The 23408-nt window shown below is 33.8% G+C and overlaps 2 protein-coding genes across 2 annotated transcripts; both read right to left on the bottom strand.

Moving 5' to 3' along the window:
* Nucleotides 1-2716: 2716 nt before the first annotated feature.
* On the bottom strand, nucleotides 2717-5325 carry LOC106314195 (squalene epoxidase 3). Its single transcript, XM_013752117.1, has 5 exons — nucleotides 4982-5325; nucleotides 4580-4691; nucleotides 4332-4506; nucleotides 3102-4044; nucleotides 2717-3011 (listed from the first exon to the last, which is right to left on the bottom strand). The coding sequence occupies exons 1-5, from the start codon at nucleotides 5183-5185 to the stop codon at nucleotides 2895-2897; spliced, it is 1551 nt and encodes a 516-aa protein (XP_013607571.1). The 5' UTR covers nucleotides 5186-5325; the 3' UTR covers nucleotides 2717-2894.
* A 1657-nt stretch (nucleotides 5326-6982) lies between these two features.
* On the bottom strand, nucleotides 6983-9838 carry LOC106325217 (AP2-like ethylene-responsive transcription factor ANT). Its single transcript, XM_013763251.1, has 8 exons — nucleotides 9271-9838; nucleotides 8604-9129; nucleotides 8430-8512; nucleotides 8279-8287; nucleotides 8086-8174; nucleotides 7847-7971; nucleotides 7682-7758; nucleotides 6983-7598 (listed from the first exon to the last, which is right to left on the bottom strand). Exons 1-8 carry the CDS (start codon nucleotides 9605-9607, stop codon nucleotides 7177-7179), a joined length of 1668 nt encoding a protein of 555 aa, XP_013618705.1. The 5' UTR covers nucleotides 9608-9838; the 3' UTR covers nucleotides 6983-7176.
* Nucleotides 9839-23408: the final 13570 nt, after the last annotated feature.

Consider the following 23408-nt stretch of genomic DNA (forward strand, 5'->3'; position numbering starts at 1 on the left):
AAAAAACAAGTATTACAAATATATTCGATATGCATAAGCTAACCAGTATTTGTGGCATATTACTCTGTACATATAAGTCTTGCTTATGGTGGTTATTCAAGTAGTTAGGTCAATGAAATTCATTACGTTGAATGTGTATATGGATTAGTTTTTGTTAAAAAGATGCGACAAGTTGGAGTGGAGTTAATTAATGTCCGTACAAGTTGGAGTCAACAAAAACACGCAACACTACACGGAATGATTCCAATAACAAAACGCGAATTAGTTGGAAGCTTACATATTTGTGTAGTGTTTAGGCCTTGATCATGTGTTCTTACAGGGGCCGTGCCTGACTTTTTCTAGGTCAGAAGTATAAAAAAAATTTGGCAAAAATAATACAAAAAATAGTACTTAACCACTGAACCAATGACGATTTTAGAATAATTGGCCCCAGAATAATATTTATTCTAACCGGCTCCGAAGCAAATGCTTGATCTGCTTCCTATCAGGCACTCCCTGGTCCCTTGTGGGTCTCATTAACAAGTTGCAGACTTGGTCGACATGTACCTACATTGTCCAAGTCAACGAAATTACGCATACTATGTCAACTAAATCCTTATTATCCATAAAAATCTGAGACAAATTACTCATATTATGCTTGAAACGGTTAACTATAATCAAATATTCATAATTGTTTACTATCGTTGTCTCTAGCAGTGTGCATCGTCTTTTACAACAAAAATTCTAAAAACATTCTTATCACCATTAAAAAAAAACTTGGTGCACTGTTAGCTTTTAGTAACGAGTAAAATTTTAGATAGAAAAATGAGTATTTTTATAAAACAATATTCTCAACAATGATATATGTGTTAAAAACATTGGAAACATTGAAAAAAAAAATTTGGGACAGATACGTATTTAATTGACTGAACAATAAAATTTTGAAATGTCAACAGAGATATTAATGGTTTACAGCAATGTGTGAGGAAATATTTTGTTAGAAAAAGAGAGTTTAATTTATGGGAGACGTAAGTCACGTTATGTAGGAGCGTGCGTAGGGGCATGTTTGTGTATGGGAGTGATAGGTTAAAATCGATGTAGGAATATTATTTTTGAATCTACTATTATTTTCATTTCAAATTAATTCTCGTTATAGTATTTTTCCTGTTATAAAAACTAAATATATAAATTTAATAGAGGAGATTTAATTTAACTTTTCAAGTCAAAATAAAACCATTCGACATGTTTTTAATTTGTATTAAAAATGTGAAATCTAACCGACACTTATTTTGGATTGAAAGGAATTAGTTACAAACATTTGGTAAAAGACTAGTTACAATTGGTTTACGTATAAATTTTTATTAGCTCAGTGCACATAATTTTCTCCCTTTGCTTATACTCTCACCGTAGTACTTGTCGTTGTAGGATAAAATTTTTTTTTTCAAAACAAGTGTCGTTTTATAATTTCAATGCAAAATTTATTGATTTTTATATTTTGATCTATTTTTTAATTAGTTGAAATGTGGTTAAATGTATTGGTAACGATGTTTTTATCTAGTAAATATACAAAATTAAATGTTTTCTTAATCTGTGTGTCGAAATCTAAAACGACAAGTAATCTGAAACGAAGAAAGTAATTAGTTTAAACATTAAAATCATTAAAAGAAGATTTAGAGACAAGGGGAAGAAATACGATGTCAGCATAGTAGATTCTTTTCAAAATTTATATTTTGATACAATATATTTGGTATCAAAATATTTGTTTGAAATTATGGAATGCATCATCTGAGAAACATAAATATGTAGTCTTTTTGTTGTATGGCAATGTCCTTCAACAATAATGAGACAAATGTAATACAATAAAAAAAACTAATTCTCAAAATGCTAAAAGATTTCAATTTCGCAAGAAACATAAATATGTAGTCTTTTTGTTGTATGGCAATGTTCCTTTTAGTTATTTTTTTTTCATTGATCTAATGAATAAATCATTTTAGTTGAAGAAAAAAAAATCCGACTCCTCCCCTAGGAAGGTTGAAATATGGTGATGCCATCCATGATGATAATAAAGAAACTCAACATCATAATGATGAATGGTAGCTTTAATGGGCTACTAATGGGCTCCACTCCTTAATGTATATAGCTCCAAACCATTTTTGACCCCTTTCAATAGTTTTCATATCATCCATCGCCCATTCCCTCTTGTTTTTAAGTTGAAGGTGATTGACATTCTATTAATCATTTGGATATTCTGAAGTTTTTGCTAAACAGTTTTCACAATTTTCCTTAAAATAAAAAATATATCAAATGTTTAACTGATATAGAAGACCATTCTAAGTCACTGCAGAATTCACATAACGACTGCAAGTTTTTCTAGACTTGAAAACAGAAAACCAACACAGTAATAATGAATCATATAAAAAAAACTGAACATCATGGTAAGAGCCTAATAACATGCCAATCCAAACCCATATCACAGATAACAGATTCACACGTAAATTATACTGCATGTAGTATAGCCCATCAAGTGTGAGCACTCAGCTAATAGCCCCAAACTCGTGTGTATGTAGGAAAAAAAAATAGTACTTGCGCATAGATAAATAGTTTTGGTGTTTATGCTTTTGCTATTGTATTTGATATTTTTTTTGGGGTCAAATTGCTATTGTATTTGATAATCACCGAAATTTAAAAATATGCAAAAAGTAGACTAAGATAAAGAAATTTTTTTAACCAAACTTCATAGTGCAAAACACACAAGTTTCTAACAATTAACAGAGAGAGAGAGATACACTTTTACATGATAAGTCTTATTTTCTTTCCAATGAACGTGACACATTTTTCAAACCAAATCAAAACCAACCACGACGTAGCTATATTCTTACACATGAAAAATCTTGAAAGCAATGTTTATGATGTCATCACTGAGGAGAAGAATGAGCAGGAGGAGCTCTGTAAATAGCAGGAATGGTTCGAGGGAAGAACATTTGCCTCACACCTTCTGCTTTTATTATTGGAAATATAATCCCCGAAGCACTCTGTTTCACAACAATGACAAAAAAAAAAGACGCAACGTTAAAACCTCTACACAAAACAAAGTTTAGTATTTTCAAAAAAAAGCAACGTACCGAGATGAGTCTAGCACCAAGCCACAGTCGTTTAACTGAAGGAAGAGGCACAAGCAAACGACCAACACCGAATATAGCCACAGAGAAGAAATGAAGAACAAGACTCATAGGTCTCGGGTTCAAACCCGACAGCAAAGCCACTGGACCCGACGAGCAAACCCCTCCAAGGCTAAGGTAATCAAAGCAAGCTCGACGCATCTCGCTTCTCGCATCGTCAGGAGACGCCAAAAACACTTTATACAAAGCCCCCGCGAGTGTATTAATAGTCGACGCAACCGGTTTCCGCAACGTGTAGAAAGACTCGATGTACTTGGACAACGACTCTTTATCGGTTAAGTCAACAAGAGGGTTTAAAAGATCACGTAGGATGACTATATCAGACAATGCCACGGTCATACCGCCTCCGGTTAAAGGATGACGCATGTTAAACGCGTCACCAAGAAGGAGAGCTCCTGGCGTAGGGATGGGGTCAGCAGGCATGCTACGGTTCGGCATTGTTCTTATGTTACCTTTCTCAACAGCTGAGAGGAAGGCCTCTCGGATCTCGATAGGTACTTGTGGTGCAACGGTTGTTTTGAGATGTTTAGCCATGTCGCCGCTTGCGAGTGAAGGTAGTTTTGAGCCAGGTACGTCCACTAAGCAACGGACTTCAGAGCTGCTTATGGGGTAGAAGAGAATGGGTGAAGGGTCGCCGAGGACAACGTGGCCGTGGTTTGGAAAGGGAAGCTCGCAGTTCTCTAAGACGAGACCGACGAAGTTTGATGGTACTTCTACTTTAGGTTTGCAAAGAGAGCGACGTAAGTTGGAGAAACAACCATCGCATACGATGGTGAGTGGAGCATATGATTTAAGTTCTTGTCCTTCTTTGGTTTTGTATTGAACGCCTTTAATTACTCCGTTTTCTTCTACTAATGATGTCACTGTTCCTTGCTCCATTTTAACACTGAAAGAAAATAATTCAAGTGAGATTTTATAGTAATAAGCAACCTAAATAAATGCGTAAACCACAAGGTGGTCGTTTAGGCGGACTTTGGCGAGCTACAAGGGTTAGAATGCACCCCATTAACACTTTATCTAGTGGTCATGTGGATATAAAGCTATGCTTTAGGCCTCATTTAAATATTTGAATAGAGGGTTTATCTATGAGCTGCATCTCTCCTCATGGACTGATTTATGTATTTCCATATGCTCGGAATACCTCGGGTTAATAAAAAAAAGTGTACTTCTTACTTGGGAAGTGTAGAAGCTTTCTCTCGCATCCTCTGCACAAATCTACCATTGTGAAAGCTACGACCAGCCACATCAGAATCAAACTGATCAAGAGGGTAAGAGAGTTTGGTGTGTTTCCCATCTTTGAAGAGTGCATAACCAAGAACTCTCTGCGCATCTATCTCCTTCACACAATCTACAACACACACAAGTCAAGTCAGCGTTGTAATAATATAGAGATGAACTATATTGGTTGATTTTGGTTTTACCTTCAAGCCCGAGTTCGATTAACTTCAAGTATCCACCTGGTTGAAGCAACTCACCAACAATCCGGTCAGGTTCGGTTAAGTCTCTTTCAATAACGTGAACTCTTCTCCCTTCCTACAACAGCCAAAAAAGAACTTTAACTTTGGTTCCGTGACGCTGACGAGAACCATAAAATCAGCAACAAGCAAAACCCATGTTTCATATCGCAACTTGATCCTCGAAAACAATAACATCCTTAAGACGATTGTCCTTAAGAGAACTAAACCTAACATAGCTTCTGTTGCAAGAATTCAATGACGCTGAGAGACAATGAATACTAATAAATTAATAAACAATTTAATAAGATTCAAACACAAACGTATACCAATAAATTATAATAATAATAATAAACAATTCTTGATTACCTTGCCGAGTGTATGAGCAAGGGCAGCGCCGGCAACACCAGCGCCGACAATGATGATATCGACGTCATTGTTTCCAGGTTTCACCGTTAGGGGTTCGTTGTTTCTGCTCACAATCTCCTTGCTCCGACGTCGCAGGAGGTAGAGAAGCAGAGACGCGAACAAGGAGGCGAAGCATGTTGTCAGGATTAAGTGATCGACGGCCATTTATCTCCGCCGCTCGCGAGCGACCAATCAATGTCGGTGATTCGAGGAGGGTTGTTACGAAACGACGCGTAGTTTTTTTTTTGTGTAAGGAAAACGATCTTGTTGGTATTATTATGTCAAGGATGAAGAGGTTGTGGTTGTGAATCGAACTCGTGGCTTCTTAATAATTTCATAAGTTTACAAGGACGAAAATAATTAAAAATATAGGTAAGACGTAACCTACAATAAATACCTGTTAACATAATTATTAAAGATATTTTTAGTAATTACAGAATCAACCTAAATACATTAGCCAGTTAGATATCCGTGTGTTTCAACTTCTTTTTAACCTTAATTTTTGTAATGAAATGCTAATTATCATATACTATCTAACAGTGATGGTTTAATTTGTTTTCTTGTACCAATATAACCAAACCTTAAACACATGGTTGAATGACATGTCTTGTGTGTTTCAAGTTCTTTTAACCTTAACTTTTGTAGTGAAATGCTAATTATAATTATTCTTACGGTATGGTTTAATTTGTTGTTTATACCAATATACCCCAAACCTGTCGATCACGATGACCTTCCCACATGTGACAACGAAAATTATCAGAAGAAGAAGACACGTGGGATGATATTGCCTTCATATCTCCTATAACAAACAAACGTTACATTTTCGACACAATTAAAGTGCAATTAAATACGACTGGGACAGAATATCTAAGCATATGTGATATGACTTTATGTGGACTTAAATGTTTCCGACCCCTACAATCTTATTCCTACCAATCAACCACCACAACACAAAGTTGAATTGTTTAACGAGTCAAATGTTTGGGCCTAAGCTGGAAATAATAATGGGCCATGGGCCGATATAATACGCATATCTACGGGTTTAAAACCAACTCTTCCACATCATACGACCGAGTTTGGGCCAATTCATGCACACGTGTGGAACAACATGTGCAAAGGACATTATTACGTATGTAAAATGAAAATCAATGGTTTCAACTTTCAGCTTTCAAGTTCAACAAAACTGAACCAACCACACATTCATTTATCCCACGTATGGGGCTACAGTGATATTACGTCAGGCATCATTATTTCATAGTAAGTGGCATCAATAAATTCTCTCTAGTTTTTTCTTTTTTCAAAAATTTACTAATTTAAATTGTTTTATTTATTGAAAAGTTCCCTAAAAATCATGGAGGACGGAATATTTTAAAATTTTGGTGAAACTTTAGGTAAAAGCTGATACTGGGGTGGGGTGTGAAAAAGAGACAAAAGAAGGGAATGTAGAGATGAGGTGGTGAGGTATGTTGGATTGTTGTGGGACGATATGGTCAATAAAGCAAATCGCATTATTGGAGACACATTACATATTTAACTCACTTTCATCTTCTTGTTTCGACGTACTAGAAAGAACAAAGTATGAGGAAAATATATTGAAGTGACTAGAAACCTAATTATTACATATGGGTCATTTCATCTCCATGCACATTCTCTTTTCATATTTTTGCCTTATCTTTATACGATATTAACATTCTAATCGATTACCAAAACCATCAATGCCATCAAATCAGTCTCTAAATGTTCACGTTTTCAAAAAATAACTATCTAAGTAAATTGAGTATCAAAACATACATGCTACTAATTTGGTGTTGTTTGAGTTGGTCTAAATCATTTTCCACGATTTCACCAAGATCTTTTCCATGATCAGATGACTACAATATCAAAATTATCAATATAAATTTACGTACTCATTTGATAATTTATATATGCAACTAAGATGCAAGGTTTGTAAAAAGAAATGCATTGATAACATATGTTATAGAGAGATTCATTCTGTTTCACATGAATACAACTCAAAAGAAACATATAACGCTCCTAAGCAGACTATTTATATCGATAAACTAAACCGAACAATAATTCAAACCGGATAAACCCGGAGATAAACTTACACACTTGGACCCTAAACCAAGAAAACCAGAGTTAGCCATTAGATTGGATCAAGAATCAGCCCACGCAGCGAAAACCGGCATCTGCGGCAGAGTAAGAGAAACGGTCTTGAGGTCAGCATTAGGGTTCGTGGTCCAAGAACTCATATTTCCAACCACATTTGCTCCGAACATCTTCGGACCAACTTGAGGCAACGCAAATATCGTCGGAAAACTCAAAACCCTCTCCGGGCTACCCACTTCCTTAGTAGAACCACCGTCCACGACAGCGGTTAAGGCGGTTTCCTCGTCGCTAATGTTGCGGACCACGATGCTGTTGCTGTTCCTTCGAGCCATCTCTCCAGACAAGAGAGTGTTACTAGCCATTATGCGATCAACATCGTACCTTGTTATGTCAAAGTTAGTCACCGCGTTTGTGCCACGGAACTTGATAGCTGCCACATCATAGGCTTCCGCCGCTTCTTCTTGAGTTCCTAATAGGGTAAAAAAATATCACTTGAGATACAAGCAAGTGAAAAGGATTTTTACTGACCATACATCCATGGGTGAAAATTACCGAAAGTTCCAAGGTAGAGATCTTTGTTTCCAGCGACTCTACCGATCCGGGCTTGCCACCTTCCATGCTGGTGATGTCTTTTATAATAGAAACACGAAGTCAATATGAAATAAATAAATAAAACTATATATTAGTATAAAGTTACTTAGATGAAATTAAAGGTACCTGGTGACTCCTCTATAGATGGAAGCACCCCTAGAGAAACCACTGCTTTTTCTTCTCAAGTGAGCAACATATTCTTGTCGAGTCATGTTCTTCATGTCATCAATCTCTTTCTGATAATTCTCCACCTTTTTTAAACCCGCCCAAAAAAGCTCCATTAGCGTTAATATAAAAACATTAAAGTCAAAGAGATACACAGTTGGAAATAAATAAAAATTAAAAAGAAAGAGAAAATGGTTTACAGAGAAATTAGTGTGAGTAGAGGGACCCCAGTACTTGAGTGCAGCAAGATCATATGCTCGAGCAGCTTTCTCCTCCATATCATAACCCCCTAAAAAAGATTTAATCAAACAAAAAGCAGTCAAAATCCATCATTATTTCCCTAGAAAATTTAGGAGGAATAATGAATCCATGAAGATTGAAGTGTGTACTTACCCAGATAAACTGTGAAGAGGATCATCAAATCATAATCACACATAGAGAAAATAAGAACTCAGTGTCAGTAACATGTCCAATAAAACTTTATATCCCAAAAGTTTCAATATCAAGCTTGAAGAAAAAAATAAAATTATATAAAATAATAAACCTTGTCTTCCTTTTCTGCTATGACCTTCCTTCTTGAAACTATTGTCCCATAGATGAGCTTCATACCTACCAGTCCATCTATGTCTGTTTCACATGAATTAACCCTTATAATAAATACAAGAAATTTACTAACAAAAGTCAAATATTTTATTTAAATATAATAAGAAAATAAAACCTTGTAACGCCTCGGTATTGCGAAGTTCGTTGTCCAAAAGTATCAATAGATTTTCTGTGAACAATCTGTTTCTGTCCAACGACCACTTCTTGTCCTCTCTTCTTCTTAGAAGCAGCAGCCATTGTTGTTGTCTCAAATCCAGCACTTGTCTCGACCAAAGCTTCAGAGATCTGATGGTGGTTTTGAGTTTGGTTTTGGTTTTGGTGGTGGTGAGAGGCAGTGATGCAGCTAGATTGTGACCCAGGGCTCATGGACAAGCTCAGTGACTGTTGAAATTCACCATATACCCCTACATTAAAAGACCGTCCTCCATGTGTCAAACCAGGGTCATTCTCGTAGTTTCTTGTTTCTTCCTCGTGGTGGTTTCTTGTTTGAGGGAAGCTAAAGAACTCTTGAAAGTTGGTGTTGTTGTTTGGCGAATGAGTGGTGTTGTAGAATAAACTGTCTAAGCTAAGATCCATGGCTTCTTTGTGACTTGTGTTGTGATGATGGGTCCCAAAGAAATCTTCCATCTTTGGAGATGAAACTAATCAAAAAAACAAAAAAAACGATTTAATGTAAAAACAATATAAATCCTTAACACCAAACATGTTCCCATCAAACATGACACAAGAAAAAAAAAAGATTCTCAACTTGTTGATAATTTGATATTCACATTTCTACTCACCTTGAGTGTGGTGATGATGATTTGAGTGAGAAGATCTGTTGAGAGCTTCCATTAAGCAAAGAGAACCGTCAGATCTGAGTGGCATCACAGACATTTGAGAATACATTTCCCTTTGAGAATAAATTTCCCTTGCTGCTGAGTTAGAACCGTAGCAAACTCCATAGTTGCTACTGTTGTCGCCAACAACAAGCTGTGGTGGAACAGAAGAAGTTGCAGCTGAAGAAGACGAAGATGAGTAAAGAGCTTCTCCACCACCCATTTTCAACATATTTGAAGACAACGAAAACCCTAGCAAATTAGTCGTATTACTATCATCATTATCACAGAAAGACTTCATTTCTATTTTATTTTTTTTTGCTGCTATTCTCTCTTCAATATATCTTTGTCCTCTCTCTATTTTTTTAATCTCTCGAAGTGGTGAGTTAACTCGCAATCATTGACTAAAGAACGAACACAACATCTTTATTCTCTATTTGTTTCGGAGGAGAAGTGAAAAGAAGGAAGGGGCTTTAGGATTTAAGATAAGGGTTTATGAGAGGCTATTATTATATGGAGCGAAGAGCAACGCACAAGGATTTGTTATTTGAATCCGTTGGGATCTGTGTTCTTATTGAGAAAGACGTTTCTTTACTTTTAATTTCATTTTTTTTTCTCGCTTTTAGCCCTACATATTCCTCATCTTCCACCTTATCATTATATTATGTTTTCCTATAGTCTTTGGTAACATTTCAAAGTTAATACTACCTCTGTTATGGCTATGAGATGCGTAAATAGACAACTACGTACTAACTAAAACACTCTTTGCTACTGATAACAGCATTATTGTACAAATATGAGATAGGATATTTTTTCTCAAATATATTATAATAACAATTCTCTCTTACAAAAAGATTAACTCCTGAAAAATCGTAGTAAAATGATTCTACATATTTATTTATTTTGTATTCGAGGGTTGTTCTTTTTGTTTTTATCGTATTTCTTGTGTAGCACAAATCACTTTTTAAACGGAAAATAGTCATAAAATTGGAATTGAAACGTTGTTCTAATCGTTAGAGTACGTATCATTACAGGAACAAAAAAAACAAAGTGGATACGAATACAAACCTATAGACCGACAAAAACTATACAGAAGTCCACAAAAGGGTGAAGAAAACTCCAAAATTCCTCATGACCGACCGTCGAAATTAAGATGAACCTTTGGGTCACGGCTCTAAATGACCCGACATATGTAGCTCTGCATCCTTTGAATTCATTTTTTTATTTTGTAACCTTCCAAAATTTTAAACTAACTGGTCGCTACTTGTATTTATATTTGATTTCGCAATACATCAAACAATAATACGTCAACACAATGCTGTCTCTATATATGTGACATGTTTGTACTTCCAGCAACACATTGTATTCAAGAGTTTAATAGGTTCAGTTACAAAAAAAAAGAAAAGAGTTTAGCAGGTTGGATTAAAGAGATATTTTTTTTAAGAAAAAGACAAAGGTGATGTTTGTTTACGTGTCGCGCGAAATGCGACCTGCGACTTATGACTAAAATTATGTTTGGTTACGTGTCGCGCGACCTGCGACATGCGACTAAACCTGCGACCTGCGACTAAAACTATGTTCGTTTACGTGTCGCGCGATCTGCGACCTGCGACCTGCGACCAGTCCCGCGATCAAAATTTTATTAATTTTTAGTCGCTGTTTTTTCTGGCAATTTGAATGGGAATCCGCGACTGGTCGTACGATCAGTCGCACGACATCAAAAGGAACAACAACCTGCAACTTGCGACATGCGACCAATCGCAGGTCGCATGTTACGCGACAACAAAACGAACAACAACCTGTGACTTACGATCAGTCGCATGTTGCATATCGCAGGTCGCGCTATAGGTAAACTAACAGGGCTGAACTAGATCCCGATGCATAAAACAAATAAATTGGTTTAAACTAAAACTGTTATTGAACAAATTAGTAGGAGTATTTTTTTATGATTTTCTTCCACATTTCGTAGAACTTCGAAATTTACGTAATGTGAATACACGCATAATTATATACGTTACGAACTAAACTTTTGTGAACAGTGAGAACTAACTAGATATGTCAAAACTTTACGTACAGTAAAGCTCAAATATACGTAGGCCCTATGATGTCTGCCACAAACCAGCTGTACTGTGGGATAAGACACCTCTACGGCGCCGTTTTGCGGAAGAACTCCACGTCCATCTTTAATCACTTTGACTTAATTATCACTCTTTTCCAATTTTATAATGGAAATAGTTTAGTCAATACTTATCTATATTCGTGTTGCATTATTGTGAATAATAAAGCAGTAGCTAAATAAAACATAAACTTGGGTAGAAAATCGTCAGAGTCGTTGATTATATCATAGTTTAAACCTTGTGATTATATGTTTTTACATTATTTTATCAACCTTTCTTAAGAGTTTTCCCTAAAAAAAATTGAAGACTTATCTGATTCTGACCACATGAAAACGTTTTTTCTGCTGGATGATTTGCTTTTAATGTATAGTCGTTGGTCAAATACCTGCAGTATGCAGCAGAGGAAATTTAAATAAAAATCAAATAAATATTATTTCTGGATTTAAATAAGTATAACAAACTAAGAAAAAAAACTTTTTTTTAGTTTATGATTTGCAAGGCTAGATTAAATCAGGCAATGTTGTTAATAAGAAAATTTATTTGGATAACCGATAAAATGTTACGCTGAAACATATAATTATTGGAAGCCGTAAATTTATTAAATAATGCTCAAATTTCATTCTGTTGTAAAAAGGGTTAATTTGGATAAAGAATTTTAATCAAAATTAATATTCTCCTAATGATGGATTAAGCGGTGGTTAATCTTTAAAAGCGAAAACTTTTATTTTAATGATTAAAGCATTAAATTTTATTATCCTTTAATGAGCACACGAGGAGAAAAGTTTCAAAAAAAAAAAAGCATATGAGGAGAATATAATTTCCTTCGACTAGAAGGCATCGACGACTCTATATACCGGCAGTTTTATATAATTTCTTTTTTCTATAATTTCTCTTTGTTACTTGTTCGTTTGGGTTGCCACTCATAATTTTCAGTGACAAAAAAGTAGCATGAAAACGAAGTAATTAATTGATTCAAGGGACAACTATATCTTAATACTTGATATCACATACGATCAATTATGAATATTAATATCCTTAAACAAAAATGAATAGAAATAAGGCAGAAAATTAATGAAGGTGTTTATCCAGATATAGTATCGTCACATAATAAACCGGAAACAGCAATATTATGAGATTACGAAAGAAATAACGTGAGGAGAGTTAAATTATTTTGCATGAGAGAGTGATCAAGAGACAGATTTTATAGTGCGAATGATTTTGTTGGAAAGGATAGTGGGAGCAGTTGTTTTGGAAGGAAATCATATGCACGAAGAGGTCTTTGTCCCCTTCCTTTGATTTTGGTAATGATCATCAATTTTCCACCAAATATCAAATTTAAATAGTACCATTTGTGTATCCAATTTTTTTTTTTTTTTTTGTCTTCTGCTCAACAGTTTTCTTAATTGTTTTTCTCTCTCAAAGCATTTGTAAAACTTTTGAAACTTTTTATCAAACGACGACATAACACAAAACCTCCAAAAATTAGGTAGAAAACGCTAACGGTAAACGCATAGCGATATATCGCATTATTCAATTTTCTCTATGTTCACGAGCGAAGCAGCTGTAGGTTCTTTAGGACAGAGACGACTCTTTGGCTTCATTATACCCCCGAAGTGTACGTATTTATTGGTTTGATTATGAAAACTACTTTCGATAGATTCTTCCATATATTGAGTTTTAGTTTCACTGAGATTTGTATAATTGTACTAGGTCAATACACGTGTATAAAACACCAATAAATAGGTTTACTCCCTCATAATCACATTAGTTGGTTAAACAGAGCAAAACAAATCCACGAATATCATTCTGGTCCAACTTTTCAGGGTACAGATTATAATAAACCTAGTTTTATATAGTATCTATAATCAAGTGCAACATATAGAACTATCCATAAAAGCAGAAACATTTGGTTGGTAATGTCAGCGTATAAACATTAATGCCAAACTCATTTAATTGAATACTTCCAATATAAAAATATATATCTCACATGTGGATAGTTACTGAACTTTAAACACACGTACATAAAAAAAAACTTTTCTTACTCGAACGGATCAAATTTTAAGATGTTTATTAGGACCACTATTATTTACATAATTACCCGAACGAGACAGAATGCAGGAGATTTTGCATGTATGGTGACAGAGAAAGGAGAAACACAATTATAGACAAATCATTAAAATCACAATAAAATTAAATTATATCGTACATTGTATTTAAATATAATGTAAGAGAGAGGTATCAACGTTGACGTTTGATGACAGGGGTAGATTGGGGGTTTGTGAAGGTATTGAGATCCAACACGAAATCTAAAATTAGATTTTGGATGCAGAGAAATTCAACTGCCAAATACACAGAGAAGATTAGAGAGCGAAGACAGCGACCACTTAACAGAGCGTGTCTTCTACTTTTATTTATTTTTTTCTTTTTTTTTTTCTGTGTTTTATTGCGATTCGCATGCTTGAAAATAAAATAAAATAAACTCCATTGGGGGCCTTTTTCATATGTATTTAATTACTTATCACAAAACAGTACAATTGATTTTAATCAGATGTTCCCGAAAGGACTGATACTATTGATTTAACTCTTTCTTTCTTTTTCCTGTCTAAATTGGATTTTAATTATATTACTAGATTTTGATCCGCGTTTTCGAAGCGCAAGTTTTTCGGATTATATTATAATACAAAATCATGTTATACCAAAGAAGAGAATTTTTTTAAAAATTATATAATCTATGAATTAGTTTATTTGAGATTTTATATGTACACTCTTATATAACTTTCTTTTAGACCTGGATATTTTATCCCGACTAAAAAAATAAACTGAAACCGACCTAAAAGTATAGGTTTGGTTTGATTAATATATATTTAACATGACCTTACCTATTGCAAATATTTGATATAATGGAAGAGGATAAAATAGATATAATTGTAGGAAGTTGGTTTAAATGTTGGTTTATATTGAAAGATAAATCAAAGGCTGAGTGAGTTAAAGTAGATTTTTAAATGTTAAGGACATTATTTGGTTGCTATATTTAGGGTTAGTTATAATATTTGGTTATAAGTAATATGTTAGACTAAAAATGAATAAGTGCAAACAACTTTTATAAGTAGATTTTTTAGGACTCCTTTTCTTTTTAATAGTATTGATAGGTTTAAGCCACTAGCAACATTTTTTTACGTAGCTAAAGCAAGTTTATAGCTTTTTGGCACAACACTAATCCCAAAACCTGCAAGCTTGGTACACTTCTAACTGCTACTAATCGTGAAAATTCACCACTATATAGAATTACACAAATCTAACTATATTAATGCAACAAAAAACAGGTAGGATACTGTAAAGTAAACAAAAATGGACAGGGTTGTTTATAAAACAAAATTGTAATGATCTCTTTTAACATTGTAAGTATTTTAATGACAAAAATGTTATCCAACTATTTAAGAACTGCAAAAATCGGTAGGTCTGAAATGTCATAGTCCAAGTAATCGAGGCCAATATGTCATGTCACATCTGAATCCTTATGTCATTCTCTCTTTATTCTGCATATCCATTACCCATGGATTGGATCCATCCTTTGGCGTCATCGCGTCTGGTATACAAAAAAACTATTCCTGTTAGTTATTACTTATTAGATTCATTCACATTTATTATTAGTGAATAAAGGAATGGTGTATTTTCTGTAAGAAGCAAACCTACGTATTTTTGCTCAAAAAAAAAAAAAAAAAAAAAAAAAAAAAAAAAGTAAACCTACGTATTCTATACATGCAAAAAGGTCATAGCTATTCCCCTCCGTTGAAAAAAACTCTGTAATCAGAGATTCTTGTTTTGTTTTTTTTTTTTTGGTCGAAGATTCTTGTTTTGTTAAAATGTTGTTTATTAGTTAGATATTCTTTCGCGAAAATTGACAAAAAGCCACTGGGGATATGTAAAGTTGGCGAAGTCCCTCTCCTTTGTCTAAAGGGTAACAAAATTGTGATTTGATTTGCAAAGAAAAAAAAAACTAATGGATTTTTTTTTTTTTGGGTTCAACCCTAATGGATTTGATTTGCAAAGAAAAAAAACTAATGGATTTGATTTGCAAAGAAAAAAATCATGCATAGTAGAATAGGAGCAATCCATGATCTTCCATTTTTTATTAATTTTAATATCTTTTTCTAGATTCATGATTCAAATAATTTACCATTGATTCAGGGTCATCTATACTTATTTATATGCACTGGTTATTAATAATACGTAAATCAAATAGAGAATATATAATGCTTCCTCAAACTTGCAAGGCCAGAAGTCTATAAGATTAAACTTGTAATAAGTTGGATTGCAAAATGTTTATGTTAGTAAAAAGTCTACGTTCAAGTTGTTATGAATCTTACTCCAAAATTTTAGAAGAAGCTTTGATTATCACATATCAAAGTATGTGAGTTTTGAATTTGTCACAAAAGTTTAAATCCATGGGGTTCATCAATCATGCTTCTGATTATAGTCACAAAAGTCATCCAGAAGAAAATTTGTATAATAAAGAAAACTCCAAAAAACCTAATAATTTAGGAAGGTGCCTCTTTTACTGATACATGCCCCTCACGAGTTCTGCAAGATCCCTTTTGAATTGTCTTCCTAATATTTTTTCTTTACACTGTTTATTGGCTTTGGCTTTGGCTTTTCATGAAAAAAGCAATAAGAATGAGACCAAAGAGAGGGCTTTGTGCCTGGTTTTACCCTTTGTATATATATTTAGTTTATAACAAAACAAATTAAAAATATCCAATAGTTAGAATTGGAATGTATTGAATATGACAGCCATTCATTTTCTTCCACTCTCGTTTATTAAATTTTTAAATTTTGTCAATTGTTATTTTAATTTATGGTGGACAGGTTGAATCATTTGTTAAATTATATCCACGAACAGACCTGGTCTTCAAATTCTGGATCCATGTTTTTGGTTCATTTATATATATAGCAAGTTTTTTTTTGCGTGTGGGGTTGAATAAATTAATTACAGAGATGAATTTCTTTGATAATTTTAAATTTACAAACTAAAATTACAGTAAGATACCAAGGAAAACTATTTTGCATATCTACGTATTATTGTTTTTTTGTCAAGATCTACGTATTATTGTTATAGATTACAAAAGGAGTATTTACGGATCGATTGCAGTTTCGTTTATAAAATTTTGTTTCAGGCAACGTCAAAAAATTATATTCAGAAATAGTAGTAAATCATTTTGGACCCATTTTTCAAATGGGCCTTTATTTAGTTACTTACTTTGATCAATTGAGCCCATTAATGCTTTGGCGCTTAATTTTCTTACAACCTGTTGTTTATTTTATATCGAGAAGAATGCTTAAAAGGCCTTTAAAATTACACTCAATTTATTAGAATATGTATTGGTCCTTGATTTAAATGGTCTTTAGTGGTCCACTCTTACTTTATAGTTTACAAAATGAAAAGACTAGGTTTTCCTAACCAGAACCAGAATGCACACTTGACAATATGACGTCACTATAGATCTTTCGTAATATCTTAGTATATTTATCTTGTTCTTTTGTCGCGGATAAAGGATACTTTTCTAGTATATGCATGAACAAAAATCACCACGAGTATGGAAACACAGAAAAAGAAGAGATAACGGGAAAGAGCGACGTGTACGTTGAATGAGTGTAATCTGGACACAATGGATGAAATTGAAATGGAGACCCATAATTATACGATTTATATCGAATAATTATTAAGAATAACAATAAAGAGAAGGGGCATATGAAAATACTATAGAATGGAGCCCATGCTTTGATGTCTTATTTGTGCCCATGTCTCCCTCCGCCTCATCTCTACGAACCTTCCATTTTAATGTAAAGCATACGTTCATTTTGGTCTCTCGTTAATAAAATCTGTTTCTTTAGCGAAAAAAACTTGTTTGAAGATACGATTTGGACCCATGCATGTTTATACGACCATGCTTCCTAACAACAAACACAAACCATATTGATTCACCTTACCACCCAAATAATTACTCGTATACTACAAATGCATATACCATTAGACCAGACTTTCTTAGTTATTACGACGTATTCATAGCTTTAGTACAACAGATGCATATTACATACAGAGTAAAGCATTTGTAGTTAATGGGTATATGAAAAAACAAATATGGATACATTACAAGAATTCATTGAAATAGCTATGGACTAGCGAAAGAATTTCCGTAGTCAAATATATTAGCTACAGAAATGGCGAAAGATGGCGACGGAACACATAATTTTGTTTTTGTAGCTAAATTTGTAGCTAAACTGTAGCAATCCGAAACTATATGACTAAGGATCGATTTCGTAGATATTCTGTAGCTAATTAGTGATGCATTAGCTAGAAATAAGTTGTTGCGAGAAAAAAACTAAAAAATCTAAACTAATACACACAACCTTAAATATATCATTTAAACCTAAATCATAAACACAAAACTCAAACCCCAAACTCAAATACAAAAGTACTATAATATAACTAAAAACTAAGATCTACTCTTTATGAAAACTAATAAATTTATTAATCTATTTTCGAATATTAATCTATTTTCGAATATCAATCTCAAACCTTAAGCTTCCAAATCTCAAACCTTAATTTATAAAGTTTAAGGGTTAAACTTTATATAGAGAAGTTAAATCTAGTCATTTTAATCATAAATCCAAATATTTATTTTTGAAAACCTTAACCATAAACTTTAATCTTAAACCCCATTTTAATCATAAATTTATTTCATGATCGGAGGTTGTTCCGCTCTTGTCCATCTTTTTTTGCATACAATATAGTACTCTTTGATAGTAATCAATAAACATCATTAGCAACCCCCCCCCCCCCCAAAAAAAACTAAACTCCAAACCCAATTCTCAAAACCCAAAACCATATTCCCAAAATTCCAAAAACTTAATTGTATCATAAATTTAACCCCGACTTAGAATTTTTAGTTATTGTAATTAAATAATAACTATAATACCATGATATAACCATTGTTTCTTTTTTTTATCTTGGATTGGTTTTCATATGAAGTGTTTATGCCTAGTTAAAAGAAGCACCGACACATGCTTTTACCAACGAGCCACTTCAACACACGATATAACAATTGTATTTATATACAAATATTTAAATCAGCCATATATGTATAATATTAAAATAAGAAAGATAGATTAGTATTGGCTAGTGTAAGAAGACGAGGATAACCTAGGGTTAAATCTCAACCATTGATGAAGTTTGATCTAATGGATAAAATGCTTTGCTTTTTAATATATTTTTTCTTCTTTTTTTCCTTTCTCTCCTATTTGTTCACATCTATCGATCTCTTATTTTTCATCTCTTTTGTTTCTCTATCTCTTATTTCTTCTCCAGATCTGTTAATCTCTTCATCTATTCTATCTCCTCTGCGATCTCCATCACGTCCTTATGCTCCCGTTGTGTAAGGCGTGGTCTTCTGTCCGGTCATCTCCTTGGTCGTCTCCTCCTCTCCAGTGGTAGCCTAGGCTCATCTCCGGTTGTCTCTTTAGCGGTCACAGTCCAGTCTCCTCTCTGCTCATCCACAGTTCAATTTTCTCTCTGATCTTCCATCGTCATGGCTCCTCTCCACTCCTCTTCAGTCCATGCTCCTCTCTGGTTTGAAGTGGAAGCTATGTCAGATCCATCTCAGCATCTCCACACAAACATTTTCAACTTTTGTTGTCTTTAATTTCACCTCTTAGTATTAGATTTTTTTCTCGTGTATAAAAAGTTTGACATCAACATTTTGGTTACGCCTGGGAATTTTAGATTTTTTCTTATAATAATACTATAATCTCTTTAAATAATATGGTCTTATTTTTGTATTGTTAACAATATTCAGGCGTTATCAATTATTTTGCCATGACATTACCAAAATCTTTGTCTCTTTCTCTATGTTGGAATCCAACATTTATAATCAAATCTGTAGTTATATATCTGCTACAACTTGCTACGGATAGAATGTAGTTAAATATTGTACCTATTAGATATGGAAATCCTTTGCCAAAAACGTCGCCAATAAGCAACGGACAATTCGGTGGCCATGTTGTTGCTATTGGCGAAGACCATTGTTGTCGCGAATCCGTTGCAAGCTAGCTACGAATTGGCGAGGACTCGCATTTAGCGTGGACACTGAGGCCACCGCTTTCATCCGTTGCCGTCTGTCGCTATTTGTTTTTTCGCTACAGATTATCTCTTCTAGCTACAGAAAATTCCATCGCTATTTCATTGATTTCTTGTAGTGATATCCTATAGCTGATTAAATCTAATTAATCTCGCATCAGATCTAAAATCTCAAATGTTTTAACCACTTCTGTTTCAAGTCATCTTATATTATATATACTTTGGTCACTTGATTTTTTTTTTTTTGCGATATGATATTTATAATAACCAAAAATATAAGGTACGAACATAAGCCAAAGGCACAAACGATAAAACTAAAAAACCAAAGCCCACAGACGGGCAACATAAAACATAAAGTCCATGCACATAGAAAGCCCAGCCAAAACCACTCAGGACGAAAACACGTGAACAAACACGTGTATATAGCGAAAGGAAGAAGAAGACACGCGTCGAACACCAAGACATCGCCTCCATGCTTCCACCGATCAGAGTTTTACACCGGAGCTCCGCCTCGACGGCGCCACAACAGACACCGGAAACCTACCGGGACCAGAATCACCATCAACGAACCATCAACGAACCATCAGTTTCAAATCACCCCTTCATCTCTGTGTTCCAAGCATTGAAGAGCATCAATCGCCTATCGAGATCTCATCCAACACCTTTTGCCACAAACACAAAACGAAGGAGTTTCTCCCAAATCAGAAACATTAACCAACAGAGAGCTTCAAATCGTCCAGCGATGAGATCTTTTCTGTTACATCACACCACCAAATCCATAAAACAGAACCATGATATCAAAAGCCGGCGGCGCAAAGTTCAGAGCCTCCACACCCCGGGGTCATCAGTCGGAGACGACGGAGCCGTAGAAACCTCCACGTCCCGGAGCCAAACTTGGGAGAATCCAACGGTTCCTCTCCCTCCCATAAAGACATATAAGTCGGAAAAATAAATTAAAAAACAAAACCGAACCGACGGTGGCTGTGAAGCCCACTCCATCGGCCGGAAAGCATTTAACATCAAAGAATAACAAGAGATACGAGTAATCTCTAGGCGTAAATGCACATGCATGGTACTAGTAGAGTAGCGCATGAGCTTTTAGGCTTTGACTATAACCAAAACCAAAAACCAAAGTCTTAAAAACGGATTTGACGACAAAACCACTTAGCTGTCTACTAATCTAAAAGTCTAACCCCTAAGAAGACTAGAGAGCCTATCATATCTCTCACCTATCACGTCGACACTCTCAATGGGTCCCTCTTCTCCTACACGATACTCAATGCTCGACTTCATTTATTCACCACATCTTACCCAAATTTACCTTTTTAACCACTATTTTTTCCTTGTTCCCAATGTTTTGTTTCTTTTTTGGCTAATTATTATTTGTCAATTGCTTTTTTTGGGAAGTAAAATATATTATCATTCTGAAATCAATAATTGAGACGTCAAAACTCCAAACAATCGGATGAAAACTTTTCTTGTCGAAATACAGTTAAGAAAAAAAACTTATTCAATTTATATATGGTTTTGGCGCTAATGTTTTAAATCGTTGTTGTTTGTGGAGTATTTTAGCGCTAAATCCATAATATTCGCAAGCATATTTATATATGTATATACCGTTAAACGATTTGTTTTCCTTAGTTAGGGTTTTTCTTTAACATTTATTCCACAAATTTAAATACTTCTGACAACATCACGCTCCTCCTGCTTATTATTATCTCTCCGATTTTAATTAATTAGCTAATAAAATACTCCCTCCGGATTTGAATATATGATGTTTTAGTTTTTTTTCTTGTATACAAATGTATGATGTTCTACTTTTCATTAATGCATTTTGCTTTTAAAATAAAATGTAAAAAATATAAGTGGTTGAATTTTATTGGGATTCAAATAAATCTTTAAACTAACTAAAAGTAAAACCAAAAAGTATTTGATATAAGTAAGTATTTAATTTCTCTTAATATGTGTGCACAACCTTAAACATCATATATTCAAATCCGGAGGGAGTATACTCCGATTGTATTATTGTCACTGAAAACGAAACACATTCATATTGAGAATTGAGATGAAATTAAACCTTTAAGAGGTTTAGTTAGTGTTTATAGAATTAATTTATACAGTATAACAGTAAAGACTGATTATTAATTGCAGTTTGAAGATCGATTTAAGACTGAATATTCTTAAAAGGGTTTTTCATTACACAGATTAAATCTTTATAAAAACAAAAACAGAAGCATGCATGTTGTAAGAAAGTTTTTTTTTATTCGAATAAATTTAACATTCTTAAAAAAAAGAAGCACATCCATAAGAACATGCTTGATCAATGTAAAATTCGCACAAATATCTGTATATATATATATATGTGTGAAAAAATTAGTATCTATTTTGGTCTATGAAAAAAGCTCTGTTCGAAACGTGCCCGCCTGGCCGAGAACTCGTCCGATTAAAGGGTCATCGGAAGGTCACCGTGGCGTAGAGGTGAAATCGGTGGGTTTAGGCGGCAAATTGAAAACTCACGCAAAAGATCGAAATTTTGGGTGCTAAATCATAGTTTATGTTATAGATCTATCATATTCCTATAAAACCCACAAGAATCGCTTGCAAAATCTCTAAAATCGTGAAAAAAAATTGAAAGACGCGACATTGAAGCTCTGTAGATCCTAGAAACAAAGGTTGAAAATAAGGGTAAAATTGTCATTTTGTATTCATTAAACGAAAATCGTAAAAAATGAGTGTAAATGAGCTTACACTGGTTTGAACCCACGTGCTTTAAACTGTAAGTAGGAAAACAGACTACTAGACTACATGATCTTGTTGGTACATCCTCACATATTTATCATATATACGTACTATATGATTAAAATATATAAAAACTAGGCTCCGCGTATATTCTGTTTAATCTTCGATTTTTTTGTTAACTCGCTAGTTCTGGGATCGCCGTCCGACTAACGCCTAGCGTAGTTCAGAACACGCGAGAAAAATATAAGAACGAGAAAAGATTAAAATACAATTTCGAGTCCTTATTTGAAACATCTGTTGCTTTTGTAGACTATCAAGAAGTGTAACTATTAGGGTATTTTATGATTTTAAAAGTCTGCATCCATTCCCCCCAAAATGCCTTGGTTGCATAAAGAATTGGCTTTATCGTCTTTTGTTTTGTTTATTATCTTGGTTTTGGAAGCAGAGGATATAGGTCGAAACCCAAGCGAAAGAGGAGGCTAAAGACATGATTAACCATGATTTCTTGGTCGGAGTTTTTAACTCATGATTTGATATTTTTTATTTATTTATTTATTTTAAACATTTTTTGGATAAAAGATGGTTCTTATATCTCTTATTTACGAGACGGTTCTTAGATTTTCTTAGTTAAAATAAAAAAAAGTTAAGAACCGTCTCTTAACCAAAGCTAAGAACTGCAGTTAAGAGAGTGAAGTTAATCAAGGTCTAAAAAACGTACAAAAAGGTAGCCCGCAAAAAATTAATGTAAAACCATTGTACTAGCTAACTTATTTTTTCTAAAAATCCCTGATGCTACGAACACAATAAAGTCTTTAATTTGATACTTAGAATCTCTTTGATACGGAACCGTAAAATTATTAAACCCTGATATAATACTTCGTCCTCCATTTTTTAGACTTTTTAAAAAAATATATATACTTGTTTACATTTCAAATGCAATTTAATTAAATAATAATGATAAATTTTAAATTTTAAAGAAATTTAATCGTGTCTATTAAATTTTGATCCGATTAAAATTTTGGGAAATAGCTAATCATGAAAATATTATATTGCTAATTAAAATTAAATATTTGTTTAATATTTGTGAATTCTACAACGTAAGTATTAGAAAG

Source organism: Brassica oleracea, chromosome C1 (assembly GCF_000695525.1).
Source record: "Brassica oleracea var. oleracea cultivar TO1000 chromosome C1, BOL, whole genome shotgun sequence".
In the NCBI taxonomy this organism is placed as follows: domain Eukaryota; kingdom Viridiplantae; phylum Streptophyta; class Magnoliopsida; order Brassicales; family Brassicaceae; genus Brassica; species Brassica oleracea.